Source organism: Aptenodytes forsteri, unplaced genomic scaffold, assembly GCF_000699145.1.
Source record: "Aptenodytes forsteri isolate BGI_AS27 unplaced genomic scaffold, ASM69914v1 Scaffold108, whole genome shotgun sequence".
Taxonomy (NCBI): Eukaryota; Metazoa; Chordata; class Aves; order Sphenisciformes; family Spheniscidae; genus Aptenodytes; species Aptenodytes forsteri.
The window spans coordinates 1,266,630-1,287,695 of NW_008794448.1; the positions used below are offsets into that span (position 1 = coordinate 1,266,630).

Consider the following 21,066-nt stretch of genomic DNA (forward strand, 5'->3'; position numbering starts at 1 on the left):
TCTGCCAAAGCCTGATGGTGTGTCGGCACTATAGACGTGTTTTTTTTATTTGCGTATGTATGCACTTTTGTGTAGTCAGAAGGAAAGTGCCGCAGTGAATACTTAAGTTTGCTCGGAATTGCTGTTAGATGTGAATGTAGCTTTCAAATCTGTACTGTGTACTTGTACCTAATATCCAGGCAAATCACAGTACAAACCATTCTATGCTGGTTTTTACTTAAGTCTCATACATTCATTTGTCAAGACAAATGTAAGATGTTTCCAGATTTATCACATTGCTACCAGTTTGGGTGTAAGCATTCCATGTCATCTGCAAACCTTTCTAACTTCAGCTGGATAAAAGAAAACAAGGTATCACTGATTAGTGTTGATAGTGTATTGAGCAGATAGAAGGCAGCTTGAAGTTTTAAGCTGAGCTTGTAGGAGAGAAGACAAGAGAACACATGTGCAGTCTTACTAAATTAAGCAGATGAGACAGCAGTGGAAGTGCAAATACAATGTGTTTGCTGGAGGTGACACCACTACGTCACTACAATTGGTCAGCAGTGTTAGTTCTTACAAGAACTAATCTTAGTATTTTTACATGTATAGAAGTTACTTTTGAAAAGCTGAAGCAAAGTTTTTGTGATGTAAAAACAGCACATTAGCTGTTAGGGACATATTTCTTAAACTTTCCTCTGAGAAATTGATCATCTAGATTTAGAAATACTACCTGAAGAAGCCATGTTTTCCAATTTATTTGTGCTTCTCTTAGCACAAATGTGTTATGCTATGCTTAATATACATTTAAGCCAGAAACACTTATTTTATATTTGCAACAAAAATATAAATATTCTTAGTTAATATGGGACCTGTCCATCAGTATATCTTGGGCCTCTGAAGTAATTCAAGACCTTCAGGCGTCAGAAGTTAAGTGCAGGACCTCTCTGGTCCTGCAGGTCACATACTAAAATGTTCATAAGACCAAAAGCAAGAAGAAATACACTACATGGCTTGGACAGCCAAAGGGAGAGAAGGTTTCTGGAGTGGTTTGTAGGCATCAGGTAAGATTCTTTGAGCCATCCCTTTTATTATAAAATGAGGCTGAGCTGAGAGTATACTTTGTGTCACAGTAATATTTGATGCCAGCTGTATTATCCCATGCACATTCACTTCTTCCGACAGCTAGGAATTTGACTATCCAGAGGTTCCTGTACAAGGACAGACCTTCTGTGACATGTTTCCTCGGTATGAGAATTAAATTTGAAATAGTAGGAGCCATTCTGCTGGTAGACAAGCAACCTTTTTAGATGAAGAAAGGACGGAGCATATAACTTAGCACTGTAAAATTTAAGACTGATGTTAAGTTGCCTTTGCATTAATAACTTTACAGAGCTATCACAGAATCCACAGCATGGTTGAGATTGGAAGGAACAGAATCACAGATTCACAGAATGGTTGAGGTTGGAGGGACCTCTGGAGGTGATCTAGTCCAAGCCCTGCTTAAAGCAAAGTCAACCAGAGCAAGTTGCTCAAGATCTTATGACTTTGTACAGTTGGAATTGGATATCTCGAGCGATGGAGACTGTGTAACCTGTCTAGACAACCTGTTCCAGTGTTCAATTACCCATACAGTAAAAACTTTTTCATATATTTAAGTGGAATTTCCTGTATCTCAATTTGTGTCCATTGCCTCTTGTCCTTTCACAGGGCACTACTGAGAGGAGCCTGGTTCCATTTGTCCTTACTTCCTCCCATTATTATTTTTTTTTTTTTAATACAAACTGATAAAATTCCCCATTACCCCTTGAGTCTTCTCTTCTTGAGGCTAAACAATCCCAGCTCTCTCAGCCTCTCATATAACAGATTCTCCAATCCCTTAATCATCTTAGTGGCCCTTTGCTGGATTCATTCCAGTATGTCTGTCTCTTGTCCTGAGGAGCCCAGTATTGGACACAGCACTCCAGATAATGGTCTCACCCATGCTGAGTAGAGGGGAAGAATCGGAACCTTTATAGAGGTTGAATGATGACCACATTACTTTGATTCCTTGAATGATACAACACAAGCAGGAAAAGGGCAGAGAATCCTACCCTTTGGAGCTGGATATGTAAATTTAGAATATCAGAATAAAATCCCATACTTTGTTTTGGCTGACTATTCTTTACAAGATTGGCTTTTGGAAGGTCTGTATTATATCCTGGTGTGGACTGCTGATGCATTATGTTTGCCATCCATTTGTGTCCATGTTTGATGGCATGTTAAGTTGGAGGATCTGGAAATCAGCGCAGGTTTCATATCCTGTGTTTCTTCTGCTGAAGAGCAGATGCATGATGTCCTAATACCAAGTTTCAAGTAAGGTGGTTGTTGAAGACTTGCCACGAAAGTAGCCCTTTAACAGGAAGACTAAAGTTTGGCTAGCTCTTAGTTAAAATGCACACCCTCTGTGTGAGTCCAGGTTCTGGAGCATTGGTGTTTTCATGGAGGGGGAAAGGAGAGAAAATACTGACATAACCACAGATGAGTAGAGAAATTAATTTGGGGGTGAAGAGCCAGCTTTTGGAGGGAAACTTTAGCTGGCTGCAGGGATGAAATTTATAGGGTTGAAGGAGAAACCTTAAGCTGCATGAGGGTGTTCTTGAATTTCTTAGATTTCTAGTAAGAACTGGATCTAGGTTTTAGGGTGGCTGAGGCATTCATTTGCCATACAGTTGTGCATTACACTAAATATGATTTTTGTGCTGGTCAAAGTAAAGAGTAATTGATTTAAAATGCTCTGTGTCTGTAGTCTTCAAAAAGCCTGACAAAAGGCTTACAATTTGCTGCTTCCAGAAATTGATAGCTCAATCAGTATCCACAAAGATGAAATTTTTTAGAAGAATATGTGTGTGGAAACATGTTGGGGACTCTGTGGAGTCATCAGTTGTCTTGTTGGATTAGTGAATTTAAGTGGAGAAAGAAAGGGTTGAGAAGCAAGGAAGGTGCACTCCAAGATTGTACATAGAAACCCAGTGTGCGCCAGGACTATAACCACGCAGAAGTTCTAATGCATTTTTGGTATAAACAACATGACCTTCTGAAAGTGCTGGAGAAGAACCTCAAGCAGAAATACGTGTAGCTATTGATAAAATATGAATTGTTCGCTCATTGTAAAACTGGGACGATAAGCTAGGGCCATAGCAGACATTTTATTTTGTTTATAGGTTATTTTGAACTATGCCTTCCCCCCCCCCCTCCTCTGAGTGTTCTGGAATGAAAACTTTACTGATGATTATGGTCCTCTTTACTAACAGGATAGTTTAAGAACTATATGGTTTGACACTGGTGTTTGTTGCATGTGTACACTGTATAGATATTGACTCAATCTAACCAAACACCTGTTAATTAAAGACTGTGACATGCTAGCATCTTAGAATAGACTTGATTAGTCGTCAATATGTCACATTTTCTTAGTAAAAAGTCAACTTCTTCAATCATATTTTTTCTTTGCAGGCTGTTCTGGAGACTATTAGGAATTTGATGAACACAGATTGTGTGGTTCCTGACTGGCTGCATGACATCATTCTCGGATATGGAGACCCAAGTAGTGCACACTATTCGAAAATGCCAAATCAGATTGCAACTCTGGATTTTAATGACACTTTCCTGTCCATTGATCACTTAAAAGCTAGCTTTCCTGGATACAATATTAAAGTGACTGTTGACAACCCAGTTCTGCAAATACCCCCCTTCAGGTGATCTCAAAATTTCAAGTACTCCTGGTCTGGTATTCTTGCTGAAGTGCGTTGTCAGGTGGAATTGAGTTCAGTGGTTGAAGGAAGGTGCTCTTTCTTCTAAGAAAACATGTTAATATTAAGATTTAGATAGTTATGTAACAGAGTTAACTATACTACAGTTAGGCTCAGGACCAGCTTTTGCTCTATTCTGTACAAAAATGCATTAGAGCGTTGCTTGTAGATCAGCCTATTGAATATATGGGAAAAGCAACAGTATGAGATAGAATCAAGACATGTAGTATTCACTTCTGCATTATGGTATCTAGCCTCCTCAAGTTCAGCCTAAAGATTTTTAATTACACAGTTTCCTTACACGTCTCATTAAAGCAAGCTAAGAACAGCAATTTCAACATCAGTTAAAATTTGAGCTTTTGGAAACACCATTCAATCAAAATAAAGAATTAAGTCTGAAATCCCATATTGCTTATTTTATTTTAGAAATGGTTTCTGAAACAGAATGCCTACCTTTGTGACCACTAAATGAGATTTACATGTTTTGTTTCAGTGGTGCTGTTGTCCAGCATTTTTAGACTTGACAGTTCTATCCCTCCTAGTGGACCTCCTTGGACTTTGGCAACTGAGTTTCACAGTTAATAGTGTTGGAGAACATTTTCTTCAGCTGGACTGAAGAAACTATATTTTCCCTTATAAGTTAATGAGAATTGAAATATGTTTCCTTTTGAAGGAATAGATTTGACTGGGGAGGGAAAAGATGGCTTTCCCCCCACACCAGTCAGCTCTTACCATGGCTAAATTGAATCTTGAAAAGCAGGGAGGTAATCTTCCATGCTTTTTTTTTTTTTTTTTTTTTCAAACGCTGCATGTAGAATATTTGTGGAGAAGGCACAAACACTATATAATGATAAAAAAATAGTCTGAAGGTATCAAGACAAGATACCACACATAATTTCCCTCAATGAACTAGTGTTCATTTTCGGTTCATAGATTAAAATACAGATATTCCTTTTTATGAAGAGCTATTGCTCTTCCTACTGCTGCATTTGTCCTGTAAAGAGACTAAGAGGTTATTGCTGTTAAAGATGTCTGCATTGTTGTCTCGAGATAATTTGGATAGCCATTGGAATTCCTTCACTGTGATTTGTTTCTGAATTAGAGAAGCTTGCTAACATATGATACAGAGGGCTATAAAAAAATTGAAATGGGAGGATAAAAGGCTTCATGTGTTGGAGCAGTTTAGAACACTGACATATCTTGTGTGTTGGAAAAAAAAAAGCGTGCATCAGTTCTAGAACAAAATCAAGTTATTACTGCTGAACAGACAGTGTCGGTGGCTTTCTGTTACAACTTTACTCCTGTCCCTTCCATTTTTATTTATGAACTCTTTGCTTTCACTGTTTTTTCCGGCTGGCTTTTGGCACTGCTTTTGGCTTTTCAAGCTACGTAAAGAGCACTTTTGACGTACTTTTTGTCAAATATGCTTTCTTAAAATGAGCTTCATCAATTTATTTGTCATTCCTTTTCCTTATCCTCATTAATACTTTTTCATCTGCAACTCGTTTCCCTATACTTTCTGTATAAACTTCCAAGACAGTCTGGTATCATAGTGAATGTGTCGAAGTATAGTCTTAAATTATGTGTTACAGGATAACTTTCCCAATAAAGGGAGGTAAAGGAAAGAAAAGAAAAGAAGAGGATGGGAATGAAGAAAAACCTGAAGAAGCTAAAACACTGATTGTAGAGCCTCATATCATTCCAAGCAGGGGACCATATCCATATAATCAACCAAAACGGTAATAAATGGATGAGAACTTATTTGCAAATGGTAACACATGCATAGTAGTTCATTTTCAGAAATAGCTAAGAATAATATTGTTGATTATAAACGAAATGTCATTTTGATTTTATTACTGAAAGAAGATTTGAATATGAGACTGTTTTCTGTTTTATATTTAAATCAAACTATTCTATTATCTCCCCTCTGTTAAAAAATTCCCTTGAAGAACAATGAGAAATGCTGTCTTTTAGTATTGTGTCAGGACTTTGAATATTGGGACAATCATACCTAAGTAATTTTACAGCATTCTCAGCAAATAATAACTAAAGACAGACAGTCTTTTAGATGGGATGATTTTGTTGTCATGTGAACAATGTGATTTACTGTCTTGCTTAGAAATTGCAAGATTGTCATGTCTGAAAAGGAGATAGTTGTAAAGATGGTTTAATTTATATAAAAGTTTGCAAGCATGTAGTTCCAGAGAAACACATAGCCAGTTAATTTAAACCAAACTTGTTAAAACAATTGCTCTTATCAAAACTGTTGGCAAATTCTATCAATTCTTTGATCTTGTTTTGCTTTGTTACAGCAATACCATTCAATTTACCCATACTCAGATTGAAGCTATACGTGCGGGAATGCAGCCTGGGCTAACTATGGTAAGAATATCTGTGAGGATTTTATCCATTTATTTATTTGATTCTGGCTTTAGGTACATTCAGTGAAATACCTGTAATGCCCATTTCTCTAGCCTTGCTGAGGTCACTTCTAGTAATAGTTTAAAAATATGATAAATTAACATACAAAGGTTCAGCATCCTCCCATCTTCATAAAATCATACAGAAACATATTTGATATCTGTATAACTGTATCCTGTGTTTCAGTGGCTGAAGACTTTCCACAGCAACTGAATTTACTTTTTCAGTGGTTGGATTGCTAGTTTTAGACTGTAAAGCTCTTGCCATGTCTGTCATTTTTGGCTGTTTTAAATTACTTGCATCATTTTTAGTTTGATCTAACTCCATTAAAGGAAATGAAAGTCATTGAATTGTCTTCAGGGAGCTTTTTTCTGCTGTCTTGTGAAATGTAACGTGCAATCCTTTATATCCTGCTGACTTCTAGAACTAAGAAGTTACAAACCAAACCAAAGCTGTAGATTTGTTATGAAAAAAATTTTTGATCAGTGAATTTCTGCAAAGGTCTTTAAGGTTTACCACTCTCAGACTTTGACTACAAGTACCTGTCTGCCAGTGAAGTACAGTCTATCCTGGTAGTGACTCAGTGGAATATTTGAATGAGTTTTCTCTGATACTCTTAATTTCTTCTTGGTCTATATAGGCAATAATGCTAATTTTTAGATTTTTGTATTGGTATTCATTAATACCATACTCTTCCTCCTCCCCTTCCTCCTTATGTTTTACCACTCCCTATACACTCTGTAGCTAGCTCACAAAAGATGCATGGCAAAGGAAAAAATAAACTTCAGTGGGATTGTATGCCTTTTGTCCCTGCCTGACTAGGTGTGCTGAAATTAGTAGTGTCGTAAATGTGTATAAAAGTTACCTGAGTTCTTGGCAGTGTTTTTGAGTATGGTATGTTTTCTAGTAGAACACAGCAGAACTTTTTGGTTGTTGATAGAATAGCAACTTTAAGGTCTATTTAGAAATTAAAGCTCTTTTTTTGAATGCTGTGAAAATGCCACAGTGATAGATGCTTTAAATTTAGTTATTAAACAATGTTGGAAGGGGTTTTTGGAATGATTTGAACTGCTGGGTTTTACATAATTAGAGTGTTTGTCTAAGAATACCCATGCCAGTGTATAGGAGTATTGTTTTCTATCAGTAGTACTGTCAATAGGAAGGAAGATTGGGAAATTAAAATCTTTATTACCATTGTGTAGTATATAATTAACACACAAAATTACTATTTTATTACATAAAATACTAGAGAGTGGGTCTCTAAGCCAACTAGGTTTTATTTTTGTCTTTTTTTTTTTTTTTATAGCATTGCATACTCTTTGTTAGTATAATTTAATATTTGTTGAACTATTAATGACCTTCAAATGCAAGTGTATAATGCATTATAAACTATCATCTACCTCATTTTTGGAGGGCTTTAAAAGAGAAAAGTAATTTCCTGTGCCCTGGTTCTCATCAGCTTTCATAAATATTTGAGGAGATGGTGATTATATAATTTGAACTTTTCTACTAAAACGTTGATTTTTAAGAGGTGTTAGAGAATGAGAGTCTGCTAGCTGCTAGGAGAAAAACAGCAGGAGGTGTTAGAGAATGAGAGTCTGCTAGGGCAAAAGGGATAAACAGTGTCAAAGTCAGCTTTTTGTTTTTGAGGATGTATTTCAGTTTTTTGTTTTTTTTTTTTTTTTTTTCATCACCCACTTTTTTGCAGGGGGAGAAGGCAGATTGAGAAAATAGTTATGTAATATAGGCCTGGTTTATTTTCTGTCATTATGTCATGTATTTCTGTCAAATATTTGAGAAGTACAATCCTACTTGCTTTTGAATTCAGTGATCAATGAAATTCTTTAAATAAGCAAGCATGATTTCATAGAAACTTGTAATTTTATGTGTAGATACATATGAAACACTATTCTGTGCTGCTTAATGCTGAACAAATTACTTTGAGATGCTTTATTATACTTGGATACCTTTAAAATGTCTTAGGTGTCAATTTTTGAATGTTGTTGGTATAACTGAGCCTATAAAAACATTAACTGTCAGTATTACTTCTATATTATCAGTTGTAAGGTTTTGAGTAAATAAAAAGAATGGACTCTTTTTTTTCTGTTCTTTACATCTGCCTTACCTTATTCTTTTTCAATGATGTGTTTTGATGCTTTTTTCACTGTTTTCCCCTATGTTTAGCCTGTCGTGAGGCTAAACAGTCTTTTTTCTCTGAGAAGGTCTGTTTTCATGGGTTGCGAAACAGTATAGTGTTTCATATGCTGGATTACCATATTCCTCTTAGGCAGGAGTCTGCCTAACTAATCTGAATTAGTCTTTTATGGTATATTGTATTTGTTCTTGAAGTTCACAACAGCCAGCAAGTAATTGCTGGATTACCATATTCCTCTTAGGCAGGAATCTGCCTTAGCATTGGCCTAAGTCTTTCATGGTGTATGTATGCGTTCTTGAAATTCACAGAAGCCAGCAAGCAATTGTACATGAAACAGAAGACTTTTTTTGTTGTTAATGTATGATGTCAGTGTCTTGTGAGATTGTTCTGCTTTTTTCCCAACTGGCTATATTTCTGTGTTGTGCAATATTCTGATAAATTGTGTGTTGATTTTTGTTTTTAATTTTGTTGTTGTTGTTGTTGTTTTTAGGTAGTAGGTCCACCTGGTACTGGAAAAACTGATGTAGCAGTCCAGATAATATCCAATCTTTATCATAATTTCCCAGAACAACGAACTCTTATAGTTACCCACTCTAATCAGGTAAAGCATCAGTCATGTATGAAATTTTCCTGTAATTAAAATCAAGAAGAACAGCAGGTATTGACATCAGTAGGTTTGAGATTGCAGTTGTCTCTTAACAATGAAAACTTGAGTTGGCTTGTGTGCAGTTTTGCTTGTTTCATAATGTGAAATTAAATTTTTGAATTTTAGGTCTGTAGTTCCGAGCTATTTATCAGAAGTTTTCAATATATTTAACTGGTTGGGGGTAGAAATTAGGAAGTATTTTGAAAAAGTGTCTGCACAGTTCTTACAGTTACACATTCACTGCATGCATGCCAGATTTTTCGCTAACTTACTTTCTCGGATACTGGCTGCTCTGTGCTTCGTGCTGTGCTTCGTGTCTAAGGGAAGGCATGAAAGGTATCATGGCTTCTTCAGCTGAATGCTTGCTTCCCGTTCATAAGAGGTGGAGTCTAGCTGCTAATTCTCAAGCATATATAAAATAATAATAATGATGATGATGATGATGATGATGATAAAAGTCAATATGATTCTTACTCTAAATCTGTGTCTGGTTTGGAAGGATTTGTTTGGAAACCAGGGTCATCTATTTCCTGGTCTCCTTAATTAGCCTATCCTATCTCAGTTATGAGCTATTTTAACTGAGCATACTACTTCGAAAACATTTCATCTTTGTCCATCAAAGGAAGATCAGACACTTACACTGTTGATCAAAGAACAGTGGACGTGGCTTCATTTTGGTGAGGAGTTACAACCTGGAATAATATAGGCCAGTCTACAGTGGGTTGTGGGAGAGTTAACAGGTAGTGAAGTTGAGAGAAAGGGTTGAGAGCATGTCCGTTGGGGAGAAAAGAAAGGAAATAATTTGAGGTAGGTAGGAGACTCTTCCTACCAGACCAGACTTGTATGAGAACATAAACTTGAAACTACTTCAGGAAATGAACTCAGCAAGGTTCATTTCCTATGCCTTGATGCTGTACTTACGTTTGCATGACTTCCAGCTGACTTGAAGTACAAGTGGAGCTTGCTCATGTTTGTTCTTGGTTTCATAACTTGATGATCCAGTGCTAACAAACTTACTCCTTTGAAATACACTGAATTGGACAGTTGATATTAAGCTGTTAGAGAATTGAAGGATTTAAGGAAGGAGACGTAGCACACCTTGAAGTTTAGTTCAGCAAAATTTATTTATCCATATAGAATAGTCACAGCACTTGCCAGTCACTACCAGATCATGCTCTTCTAATGTACAGTAAAAGTTAAATGGTTTAGTCGCCTAACGAAATCAGTGTTTGCAAAGTGTGCTTCTTGAGACAGTTCTATAAACTGATAGCTTTATCAACTAAATTAACTAGGTGATTGAATCAAATTTTGAAATTGTTTTAAAATTGTGAAATAAAATTTAATTGTTGTATAAAGTATGCAAATGCAAGAGTTTTAGTAGGCTAATTTCCCTGTTGTCACGATTAAGAGCTTTTGTTTCAGTATTAACTTCATGTTTGCTTTGTCTTCCATTTATACCAAAATAGGCATAATTTCCTAGCTGTCTTACCAGTAATTCTTCAGTTTTCCTCTGCCTCTGAACTTCTAAAAACTACCTTTTCTCCTGTTCTTGTCAATCTTTAGGCCTTGAACCAGCTGTTTGAAAAAATCATGGCTCTAGACATTGATGAGCGCCACCTCCTGCGTCTGGGTCATGGAGAAGAGGAACTAGAGACAGAGAAAGATTTCAGCAGGTGAGAAAGGAGATGCTAATGATAAACTCGCTTGCGTAAACATCGTAGCAAGTTGTATGTGTTGAATCCGCTCTGCCTCCCCTGTAAATGAGCAAGGAGCAGTGCTTGACAAGTTGTAGCTTTCTCGTATTATTGAATCCCAGTAACGCAGAGCGTTGTTTTCGATACAGCGTTAAGTAATTTTGGTTCTTATTCAGTAGAGAAACTCTGTTCTCTTGAGAATCCAAAGGCAGAATCAGGCAGTTGGTTGTTCATAAACTCAACTGCTTGAATAAAAGTAGTTCGTTATATTCTGGGCCCATATACATTTTAGAGAATTGATCTGTTTTGTGAGAGAAAGTTGAATAATAAAGGTAGGCTTTTGCAATTAGGGCTTTTTTGTGCAAATATGATATCACTTCTACTGGCATGGTGAATATTGCATACAGAAATATAAACCTGAAATTAAACATTCTGCTTTTAATTCTTCAGAATATTGTTTGATTGCAAAGCTGCTTATTTCATTGGTAAATAACACATTTTGAATAATATATACATAAGGAAAGCTATCAAGTCAATATCAGTACAAAGACTTAAGAACCTGTTCTTGTAAATATTTGTACGTTTGTTATGTGTTAGTCCAACTGATGTCAGTAGGATTACACACGTTCATAGATATAAGTGGGGGTATAAGGGTCGTGCACTGGAAGTATAAAACTGTCCAGTACTGGATTATTATAGCAATACTTTGTCTTCAGAAGCTGTAGTAAAAATTATATATAGTCACTAGAAGTTACCCACATGTGCATAGTTGAGTTTCATTTGGCAAAATAAATACCTTTTGGTCATTTTTTTTTTTTTTTTAATTTGAACGCTTTGACATAGTCAAACTATTCCAGAAATTTGATAGCCAAAATCTTAGTGAAGTGATGCCATGGCAGATATTTATTTAGTAATATCTACTGTTTAGTATATTCCTTGAAGAGTAGTGCTCATAATTAAAAGGGGTTTTCTTTGAGACACTGTACGTTTATCTGTTTTCGTTCTTTTTCAGGGTAACTCCAGACCTACAGGACATTACTGCAGAGTCCTATGGGTTCTGGCAGTTTAGGAGGGAGGGATAAGGGTTGAGGAATATATTTGAAGGTGGGCTGCACTACTGTGAGAAGATAAGTTTATTTCTCATATGCCTTTTGGTTTTAGGTTGCTTCTGAGTTCGTGGATTTTCTGTCAGGCTGCTTTAGAAGGCATGATACTGCTTAAGGAATTTCTGCTGCTTGCAAGCTTAGCGTTCCTTTCTTGCTCCCTCTGCAGGCACAGCAAAGCAGGGCAGGGGGTATGAGAACATAAGGTGGAGAGGAGCTGATTAAACTGGTACCGTCACTTAAACACAAAGGGAATCACAGCTAAAGAAAATTTTTGTAGCAATGAACAAATACATAACAAAGGGCATATGACTTGAGTTGTGAGAAATAAGAGGACATTGGAAGTGTGAGGAAAAAAAACCCGAACAACTGGTTTCAGTCACTTGTAATTATAATGGATTAGTTTTGTTGAAGAAAATACTATTTAGTATTCCAGGGATCTTAACTGTCATAGTTCCTGAGAAACTTGTTTTTTCCAGTTGTGAACAATATCATATTCAGTTGTGTCTTAGTAAATTCAAATCTCCAGCTTTAACTACTCTCACTCTTCTAAATAAGACAATAGAACACATTGTGATTACCAGGGATTGTGTCTTTTTTTTTTTTCTGTGCAGAAAGCATATTTTATGAATAGTAAGTTTAATAAGAACTTGATATTTAGCCTTTATTCACATTTGAGCTTTTAACTATGTATGCATTTTTAAAAGAAAGTGTCCTGTTCCTCTCACTTCTTTAATTCCAGCCATTTATACCACTTTTTAGTTTGTTTTCTTTTTTAGAAAATGTGATACATTGATTTTTGTTTTTCTTGTACTGTTTCTGGGAGGGGGGGAGTGCATGGATTAAGGAAATTGATTTATAAAGGAAAAAACTTGGGCTTGAATTGGGTAAGAAGAGGAAGAATGGAAGGAGTAGGTTACAAGCTAATCAGTCATAAAAGTTACTGAACAGGCAGCTGTGAGTCCAGGACCTCCTATGTGTGGATGTAGACCTGTCTGTTATGGTGGGCTAAGCATTGTAGCAAGACATTTTGTATACTGCCAAAGGAAGTCAGCTTTATACTGAAACTTTGGGTATAGGTTCCATTTATGATGATCCATAGACTTGTATAACTTGCTTATATTTGTGTAACATGTAGTGTACCATAGTTCCTAAACAGTGCACTGGAAGTAATGCTTTTCTGCTTTGCAGGTACATCATGAGAATGTTTTACTAACACTTATGAAGCTTCTGTTGAAGCGATAAGATAAAAGGAGCTTTTTCTACAGTAATGGCTCTTGTATGGCCTTGTAAATTATTAGGGCTCAACCAATAAAAATAGTGGGCATGTAGCAAATTCTTGGTTTTTGGAACCTGCTAGTAGTTGTGAGGGTTTTTTGGGGGTGGGTGTTGTTTTTTTTGTGATCTCTCATTGTGATACTTAGATAAAACAGTTCTGAATTAAATACATTTAAACAAATTATGTTACATTTAATTCATTTTGTAGGTATGGAAGAGTTAATTATGTGCTGGCTCGAAGACTTGAACTTCTACGAGAAGTTGGGCGACTGCAAGAGAGTCTTGGAGTCCCAGGAGATGTTTCTTACACTTGTGAAACAGCTGGCCACTTTTTCTTATACCAAGTAAGGACTGAAATACTTCTACAGAGACTGTATGACCTCAATATGTTATGAAACACTTTGTAAAAATTGGAGTGAATTTTTCAGAATTGAGTCTAAAAAAACCCGCATTTTCTTTGGTGGTTCAAAATACAATAACAGCTAAAGCTATAATTGCAACATTACTTACTTGTATTGCTATTGTTTTAAACCCTGCCTCATGACTCACCAGTTGAAAGGCTAGCATTGCTGCTGTTCATGACTGCTAGCAAAGATTCTAACCTGAAGTTTCTCCTTCAGACAGAAAAATCTGTGGGCTGCTTTACATTTTGGACAAGCATTAGAGCAGCTACTTGATGATCTGGCTAGAAAGCTTTTATGGTGTTAAATGCCAGTGTGATAATCAGATGCATAGTATACAAAATGGCAATTTTCTGTATATTGTATATCCCTTATTTCCCTTCCATGTATTTTTCAGTGATATGGTCTACATTAGCAATTAGTGTGGCTTAAGCAGACTTGTAGAGTGGTACTTAGGATCAAATGCATACACTATATATGTTTTTACAGAAGTTAGCCTGGGCTAGCTGTAGTGTAGGCCTAAACATTAAATGGTCATTAGGTGTTGGAGAGTTCTAGGAGCACTGCTAGAGCTCATCTTCCGGTTCAGTTTCCTCCCAAAGGAATCCAACTTGGTATTTAAACCAAAGTACCATAAGTGGAGATAATCAAGAGATTTGTTTCTGTATTGGGTTTATGTGCAAAGTTTTGGTAGCGGGGGGCGCTGCAGGGGTGACCTCTGTGAGAAGAGGTTGGGGGCTGTCCCCGTGCTGGACACAGCCAGCTCCCAACGGACCCACTGCTGGCCAAAGCTGAGCCCATTAGCGACACTGATGGCACCTCTCTGAAAACATCTTTGAGAAAAGATCAAAAAACACCGTGTAGCACCTGGGGACAGAGAGTGTGAGAAACAACCCCACACACCAAGGTCAGAAGGAAAAGGAGGGGCAGGAGGTGCTCCAGGCACCGGAGCAGAGATTCCCCCATAGCTTATGGAGAGGACCATGGTGAAGCAGGTTGTCCCCCTGCGGCCCATGGAGTACTGTGTCAGAGCAGATATCCACACCGCAGCCGGTGGAGGACCTCATGCTGTAGCAGGTGGATATGCCCTGAAGGAAGCTGCAGCCTGTGGAAAGCCTATGCTGGAGCAGGGGAGAAGTGTGAGGAGGAAGGGGTGGCAGAGATGTGGTGTTATGAACTTGAATGACAAGCCCCATTCCTCCTGCACTGCTCAGGGTGGGGAGGATGTAGAAGACTTGGGAATGACAGAGTGAAATTGAGCCTGGGAAGAAGGAGGGGGTAGAGAAGAAAGGTGTTTTTGGTTTTGTCTTTGTTTCTTACCATCCTACTCTATTTTTAATCGGCAACAAATTAAATTAATCTTCCGCAAGTCAAGTCTGTTTTGCATGTGATGGTACTTGCTAAGTGATCTCCCTGTCTTTATCTCAACCCATAGGCTTTTCCATCTTCTTTTCTCCCCCTCTCCTGTTGAGGAGGAGGAGTGAGAGATGGGTGGGAGTCTGGCAGCCAGCCAAGGTGAACCCACCACAGCTTCAAAAATGTCGTCCTGATACAAGGTCAAATGCTACTTTAGACATACCTTGCTTTTGTGATTTTTTTTTTTTAAATACTATGTGTGCAAGACTACACCTTGCTAATGACTTTATGATATAAAAACATGTCAGTATGACACTTCTGTTTGCCATAGGTAATGTCTCGTTGGGAGGAGTATATCAGCAAAGTGAAAGTTAAAGGTGGAAAATTGCCAGATGTTACGGATGTCTCCAGTTTCTTTCCTTTTCACCAGTATTTTGCAAATGCTCCTCAACCAATTTTCAAAGGCAAGTCCTATGAAGAAGATATGGAAATTGCTGAAGGGTGTTTTAGACATGTTAAGAAAATATTCACTCAGCTTGAGGTAAGACATAAAACTATTAAAGGTAAGTGGATCTGGCTAATCCTACAAAAAGCTTTACAGAGTTCCAAAATTTTCCTTTGCCATACATCCTAAAAGGAGCATATATCTCTAGGCAGCTTCATTAGCTTGCAAAGGCGTTCAGGTGAGACTTTCTACCTTTGAGTAATATAGGCAGGTTTCACAATAGGAACAAGGGTATAATCTGTTTTATTTTGAGGGACAAGGGTATAATCTGTTTTATTTTGATTTTACGAAGCAGCCATTCTGCGTGTTCCATTTTCACTGATTAGGTTACTATGGTTGGTGCGCCTATCAGGGCTCCTCTGATCCTCACAGGGTCTTTGTATTTACAGTGAATTGCCTTTAATCAGATAACCTAGAGGTAACTTAAACAGATTATCTTCTGTTTTTCCCAGAATTGCTTGAGAGGCTTTTAAAAGTTAGGGTAAAGGTGATCTGGGTATCATTTGGTCATATTAACTGTATTGGTCTTCCTAATACTGAATTTGATGTGATGTTATGATGCAGTAAAGTAGGAAACAAGTGGATGTAGTAAAACAAAATTTTGGGGGATTCTGAGAGGGTTCCTCAGAATCAATTGAACAATTGTCTGCAAATTTATATTTGCACACAGGTTGCAGAATTCTTGGATTTGTTTTTAAAAGATTGTTTTTTAAAATACTGTTGTTTCCATGTTTAGCATAAAAAAAAATTATTCAGATGGGATTGTTAAGAATAGATACCCTCATAAATTTCTTGCCGAATTACATTAAGAAGGTGACAAGATAGTTTGAATGCATACATTTTATAAGCAATAATTTTTTGTATTCTGACTTTCAAGATTTTCTTTTCTCTACCACAGGAATTTAGAGCACTTGAACTTCTCCGCAGTGGCTTGGATAGATCCAAATACCTGTTGGTGAAAGAAGCAAAAATCATTGCTATGACTTGTACTCATGCTGCTCTGAAACGACATGACCTGGTTGAATTAGGTTTCAAAGTAATGATTATACTAGTGTTACTACACTAATTGTTTTTTGGGTTTGGTCCGTGTCCCCCTCCGCCTTGTATAAACCTTTTTATCTGTCCTAAATCTAGGCAACTAGATTATTTCGAGTTGCATTTTTTATCAGTATGTTTCAAATTGTAATTTTACTGAAGAAAAATTTAACTTCTGTAAGTAAAAGATGAGATCACTTTTAAGTTATTGTATATACAAAAATGCTTAATAGTGCATCTCTTAAAAAAAAAAAAAAAAGTTTTGTCATATTAGGTGATGAACAGCAGTGATATGATTGAGTAATAGAATAAAGGCAGAACTGGGCAAAAAACATGTCCTTTATAACTTTGTTTACCTAAAAAATGAATAATTTGAGGAAAAAGAACTGTGATGCAATGCTGTGTTCACTCTGCAGTGTTAACCACGGGTATTCATTTACTACAGACCTTTATCTGACAAAAACAAAACCAAAACAAAAGCCCACCACCAATAATTCTTTCAGTATTATTTTTCTCTGAAAATGCACTGTGTTGGATCACAAAAGTGCTCCTTTTCTGCTTCAGTGCAAAGATACCAAATTAGTTTGCTCCACTGCAGAAAGCTTTTCTCTTGTGGATGGGTTATGGCATATGGGAAACATGTCATGTAGTTCAGTCATGGATTCCTTCTAGATGTAAGCCCTGATTGGTACAGATAGATCTGCCATTCACGTAGTAGGATTTCACGCTCTGACATGGATTTTCAGTAATATTGATATTTTGCCTATAAGGTAAAATCCTGCTGTAACTGTCCCACCCATCAAAAACTGAATGAGTAGTCGATGCTTTCTTTTGGTAGGCTGAATAACAGCATTAATTTGTATTACTTGGTTGATGGACATCTCTTTACTTGTTCTTTCTTAGTATGACAACATCTTAATGGAAGAGTCTGCTCAGATTCTGGAGATAGAAACCTTTATACCTCTCCTGTTGCAGGTTAGACCTGAATTATAAAACATATTACAAAAAATGATAAATGAAAGTCTGTGTTCTTGAACAATATAGAATATTAAAAGGAAAATATCTTGTGCAGAAAGTAACCTGTAACTGGTATTTGCCATTTGAGTGGACAGTAAGAACTTTCACATTGTTCTACATAAGTTGTTTATCCTTGTTTTTTAATATTATGGAGTAAGCTAATAGGTTCTGAACATGTTGCTTTTATTGACTAAATAGTAGTATTAGCAGGCTTTCATTTTGAAAATAAAAAAGCAGAGATATTTATGTAAACTAGGTCCTGGCTTTGTAACTTTTATTCTTTCTCATTTAATAGTGATTATTGCTAATTTTAAAAATTGTTAAACTTAATACTTCTTATTAAATAACGGTTTTGTTTCCCAACAATGTAAGGCTTGCATAATTGCTCTGTGTCCTCCTGTCTGCTTGTGGTGTTTGGTCAGTTTCAGTCAAGATTAACAGAGAGAGATACCAAGAACATACAACTTTCAGGAAAACTGGAGCCAAGTAGAGAGGAGACATTCTAATTGATGTTACAACTCTACAGAAAGAAAAGAAATGGTTACTGTTTCTACTTCTGCTTTTGCCCAGTAGTTATGCACCTTTTGTCTAGCTAATTGGTAAATGTTTAGCCTGGAATAAACCGCAGCTTGTACTGTGTTTGGCAAACCAACAATTGGTAGATAAAGGAATGCAGTTGTGATACAGTTGAATTGAGGTTTTGCAGCTGGAAAGGTACTGCTAACGCAAGGAAAGAAGGAAGGAAATTGAAGCTAATATGGCACAGGGGATATTTATGGCACAGTCTTTAGGAAGCCAGGTAGCAATGGCTCTGTAACATAAGGGATTGTTGTAACAGAGGGCCAAAACTGCTACTTTTAAAGTTGTCATCTTTCCCTAAAATCATTTACTCTTCTCATTCTAAACTCAACACATTCACTCAGACTGTCTTGAAATTTTTTGTACCTCCAGTGAAAGTTATCTGTGGCTGCTTTTAGCAACCTGAGCTTGAGATACATCGCTTTCCTCTTTTAAGAGCTAGAGGATTTCATAAGTAAGCAAAATGTGCTTCTCGCACATCTGTGGCTCTGTAAACTCAGATTATCAGGAGATTAATCTCAGATTATCACGAGATTTCACCTCTGGAAATGAAGTGTGGGCTCCCTCAGGAACTCTATGCAAACTCTTTAGCTGTGGGAACTCAGTAAAACTGAAGACAGTCTGTTCTGTTGATTTGATTCTTACTCTAGTGGCTTTCTGAAAAATACGTAGTCTGCATTTTCTCATATTCTAAAATTAAGTTTCCTTTCAGAAGTTTTGCCTGGAGCAGATATTTTCGTTGAAAAGCAATAATTTCAAGTTGTCTAGAAAACCACATCCAAACTTTTGGATATTCATTCTAAAAGAAAATTAATCTCAATTGAAAAAGGTGTGATAGAAACTCCATGAAATATTTAATATAGTTGTAATTGCAGCTCATAATTTCTCACTTTGCTCTTTAACAATGAAGAGTAGAATACAGCTGCAGGAAAGTAACTCAGTATGGGCTTAGTGTGCAAAAGAATGTGCATGTCCAAGTTAACCATATTACTATTAAAGCCCAAGTCCTGTTCTCAGTTGCTGTTTAACTCTGTAGGTTTTTAAGTTTTAGGGTTGTTAATGTAGTTCTTTAACACCTTCTCGATGTGTTAAAGACTGCTGAGTTTTGATAATTCTGAGCAGGTAGGCAACTAATTCACCCTCTAAACCCCAAATACTGCCTGAACTCTGAATAGGAGCACATATTTGTCCATCTTGTTTGGGGTGTTTAGAGAACAAACCTCTACTGGGTGAGGCTTCTCACAAATCATAAAACAGTGACAGTCAAGCTCTCTTTCCCTTTCACTAATTAGTTCAGCAATTGTAATAATACAATGAAATAGACTTGGTTCTTTTCTGTCCTGCAAGCTTAATGAATCCTCACTGTAGTCTCTAGAACAACATTGAATTTAGTTAAACCTGAAATACAAGATTTCTTCTTGCTGCTTAGTTAGATTCCCCTAACTATCAGAAAGGTATGGAGGCATAAGTTGTCGTTTAGGTGGTTCTCCTGCAATTAGGTATTTAAATCTCTGTGCATAAAGACACGTGTAATACTTTAGGCTGTTGCTTTTGTGTTTTGGCAGTCTTGAATTTAATGCTATAACATTGTACTGTAGTGCTGTGTAATGAGTAAATCCTGTGTGGCTTTTAACATGGTTTTCATTCATAATGAAATTACCATATTTAATGAAATAAGCATCTTACAATGTTTTTCAGATGGTTGAATGAGCATTGTATAACCAGATACATCAGGCTGATGAGGGGAAATACGTGTATATGAGCAATGCAGAAGCTGAAGAGTTTTGTGTAGTTAAAGCAGACCTTTTCACCATAGAGCCATATTCTGGGGGATATTCCATGACCATTCCTAACAAGAGCCATCCAAATAGTCCTTGAAAATTGAGGGGTTTTTTTAACAAAACCTAAAGAACTAGGCTTACAGAGTAGTAGTACTTGATTTCTTGCACTTGCAATTCAGAGTAAGAAATTTTTAAAAACAGAGTTCTTTAGAGGGCTCTTTGTCTGAGATTGAAATTGCTGATAAGAGCAGAATGATTATATAGAATGCTTCGTCTTCTCCAAATCAGTAACTTTTTTTGAGGGGGAAAAAAAAGAAATCTTTTTCCATGCCATTGAAAATAATTTCCATCCTCTTACTTTCTTACTAAGGTAACTTCAGGCTTGATTAGCTGGGCAGTGCAGAGTTCAGTTTTCCTTCTTTGCTCTCTGATCAGAGAGAGCTTCAGTGCTCTTCCACTTCAAGTGGCAAGAAAAGGAACTTTAGGCTCTGTCTTGAATAGTGCTCCTATGGGGAAAGGGAAATATCACAGGAGTGTGTAAGAAATGAGGGTTTGAATTGTAAAACTGGCAGGTGGAAATCTTCAGGATTCTAATTCCTGGATAATGTTACCCACACATCTGTTCCTTTTTTGTCCCTATGTTACAACGTTCCTTCATGAGCTCTGTCAGTATGTAACATAGGTACACAAAGGATGATGAGGAACTGGAAAGAGATAAACCGAATATACTGAAGAGCATTCAGTCCCAGAGCCAGGGTGAGGGTTAGTTAGAGGCACATCCTGGTCATGGAAGAGGCCATGTGGGAATTCCAGAGGTAAACAGGTGAAGCACATGAACCACAGAGACACTTGAAAAGCAGGCTTAGTTTGTGCCCCAGACATGCAAGCACTAAAATTGTTTCAGATACTTCAGGCACTTCATACCCACTATCTCAGAATCCAGAAAATAATGTTTAAAAGACTGTTCTAGGGTAACAGTACTGTGTAGAAATTAGGTTTTTTACTACTGTAACTTCTATAATTAGTTCTTCCTTTTGTCCTCTGATAATATGTTACTTTTGGCCTTTAGAACAGTGTAATACGATATTTATCCTGATGTTTCTCTACTGATTTTAATAGATAAACTTACCTGTTGCTTTATAAGAAACAAGACTATTTAAAATACTACTCCCTTTTTCTGGTAGTAGATTGGAAAGAAGCTAGTAGTCGTCTTTAAAATTACTGCAGTTCAGTGTAGCTTAAGAACAAACGTTGAAATTTAGGGCTTAGGCTAAGGCAGCCAATTTGACTATTAATGTGTTGTAATTGAGTGCCTCGATTATATTGTA

At 36.8% G+C, this 21,066-nt stretch overlaps 1 protein-coding gene across 1 annotated transcript in view; it reads left to right on the forward strand.

The window, feature by feature from the left end:
• Positions 1–21,066, forward strand: part of AQR (aquarius intron-binding spliceosomal factor) — a 67,587-nt gene that overhangs the window by 34,300 nt on the left and 12,221 nt on the right. The window contains exons 21-29 of the mRNA XM_019474883.1: positions 3,472–3,713; positions 5,360–5,506; positions 6,080–6,149; positions 8,834–8,944; positions 10,553–10,662; positions 13,273–13,408; positions 15,153–15,362; positions 16,225–16,362; positions 17,265–17,336. Of these exons, the coding sequence (XP_019330428.1) occupies positions 3,472–3,713; positions 5,360–5,506; positions 6,080–6,149; positions 8,834–8,944; positions 10,553–10,662; positions 13,273–13,408; positions 15,153–15,362; positions 16,225–16,362; positions 17,265–17,336 (1,236 nt within the window). The remainder of the gene's footprint in view (positions 1–3,471; positions 3,714–5,359; positions 5,507–6,079; positions 6,150–8,833; positions 8,945–10,552; positions 10,663–13,272; positions 13,409–15,152; positions 15,363–16,224; positions 16,363–17,264; positions 17,337–21,066) is intronic.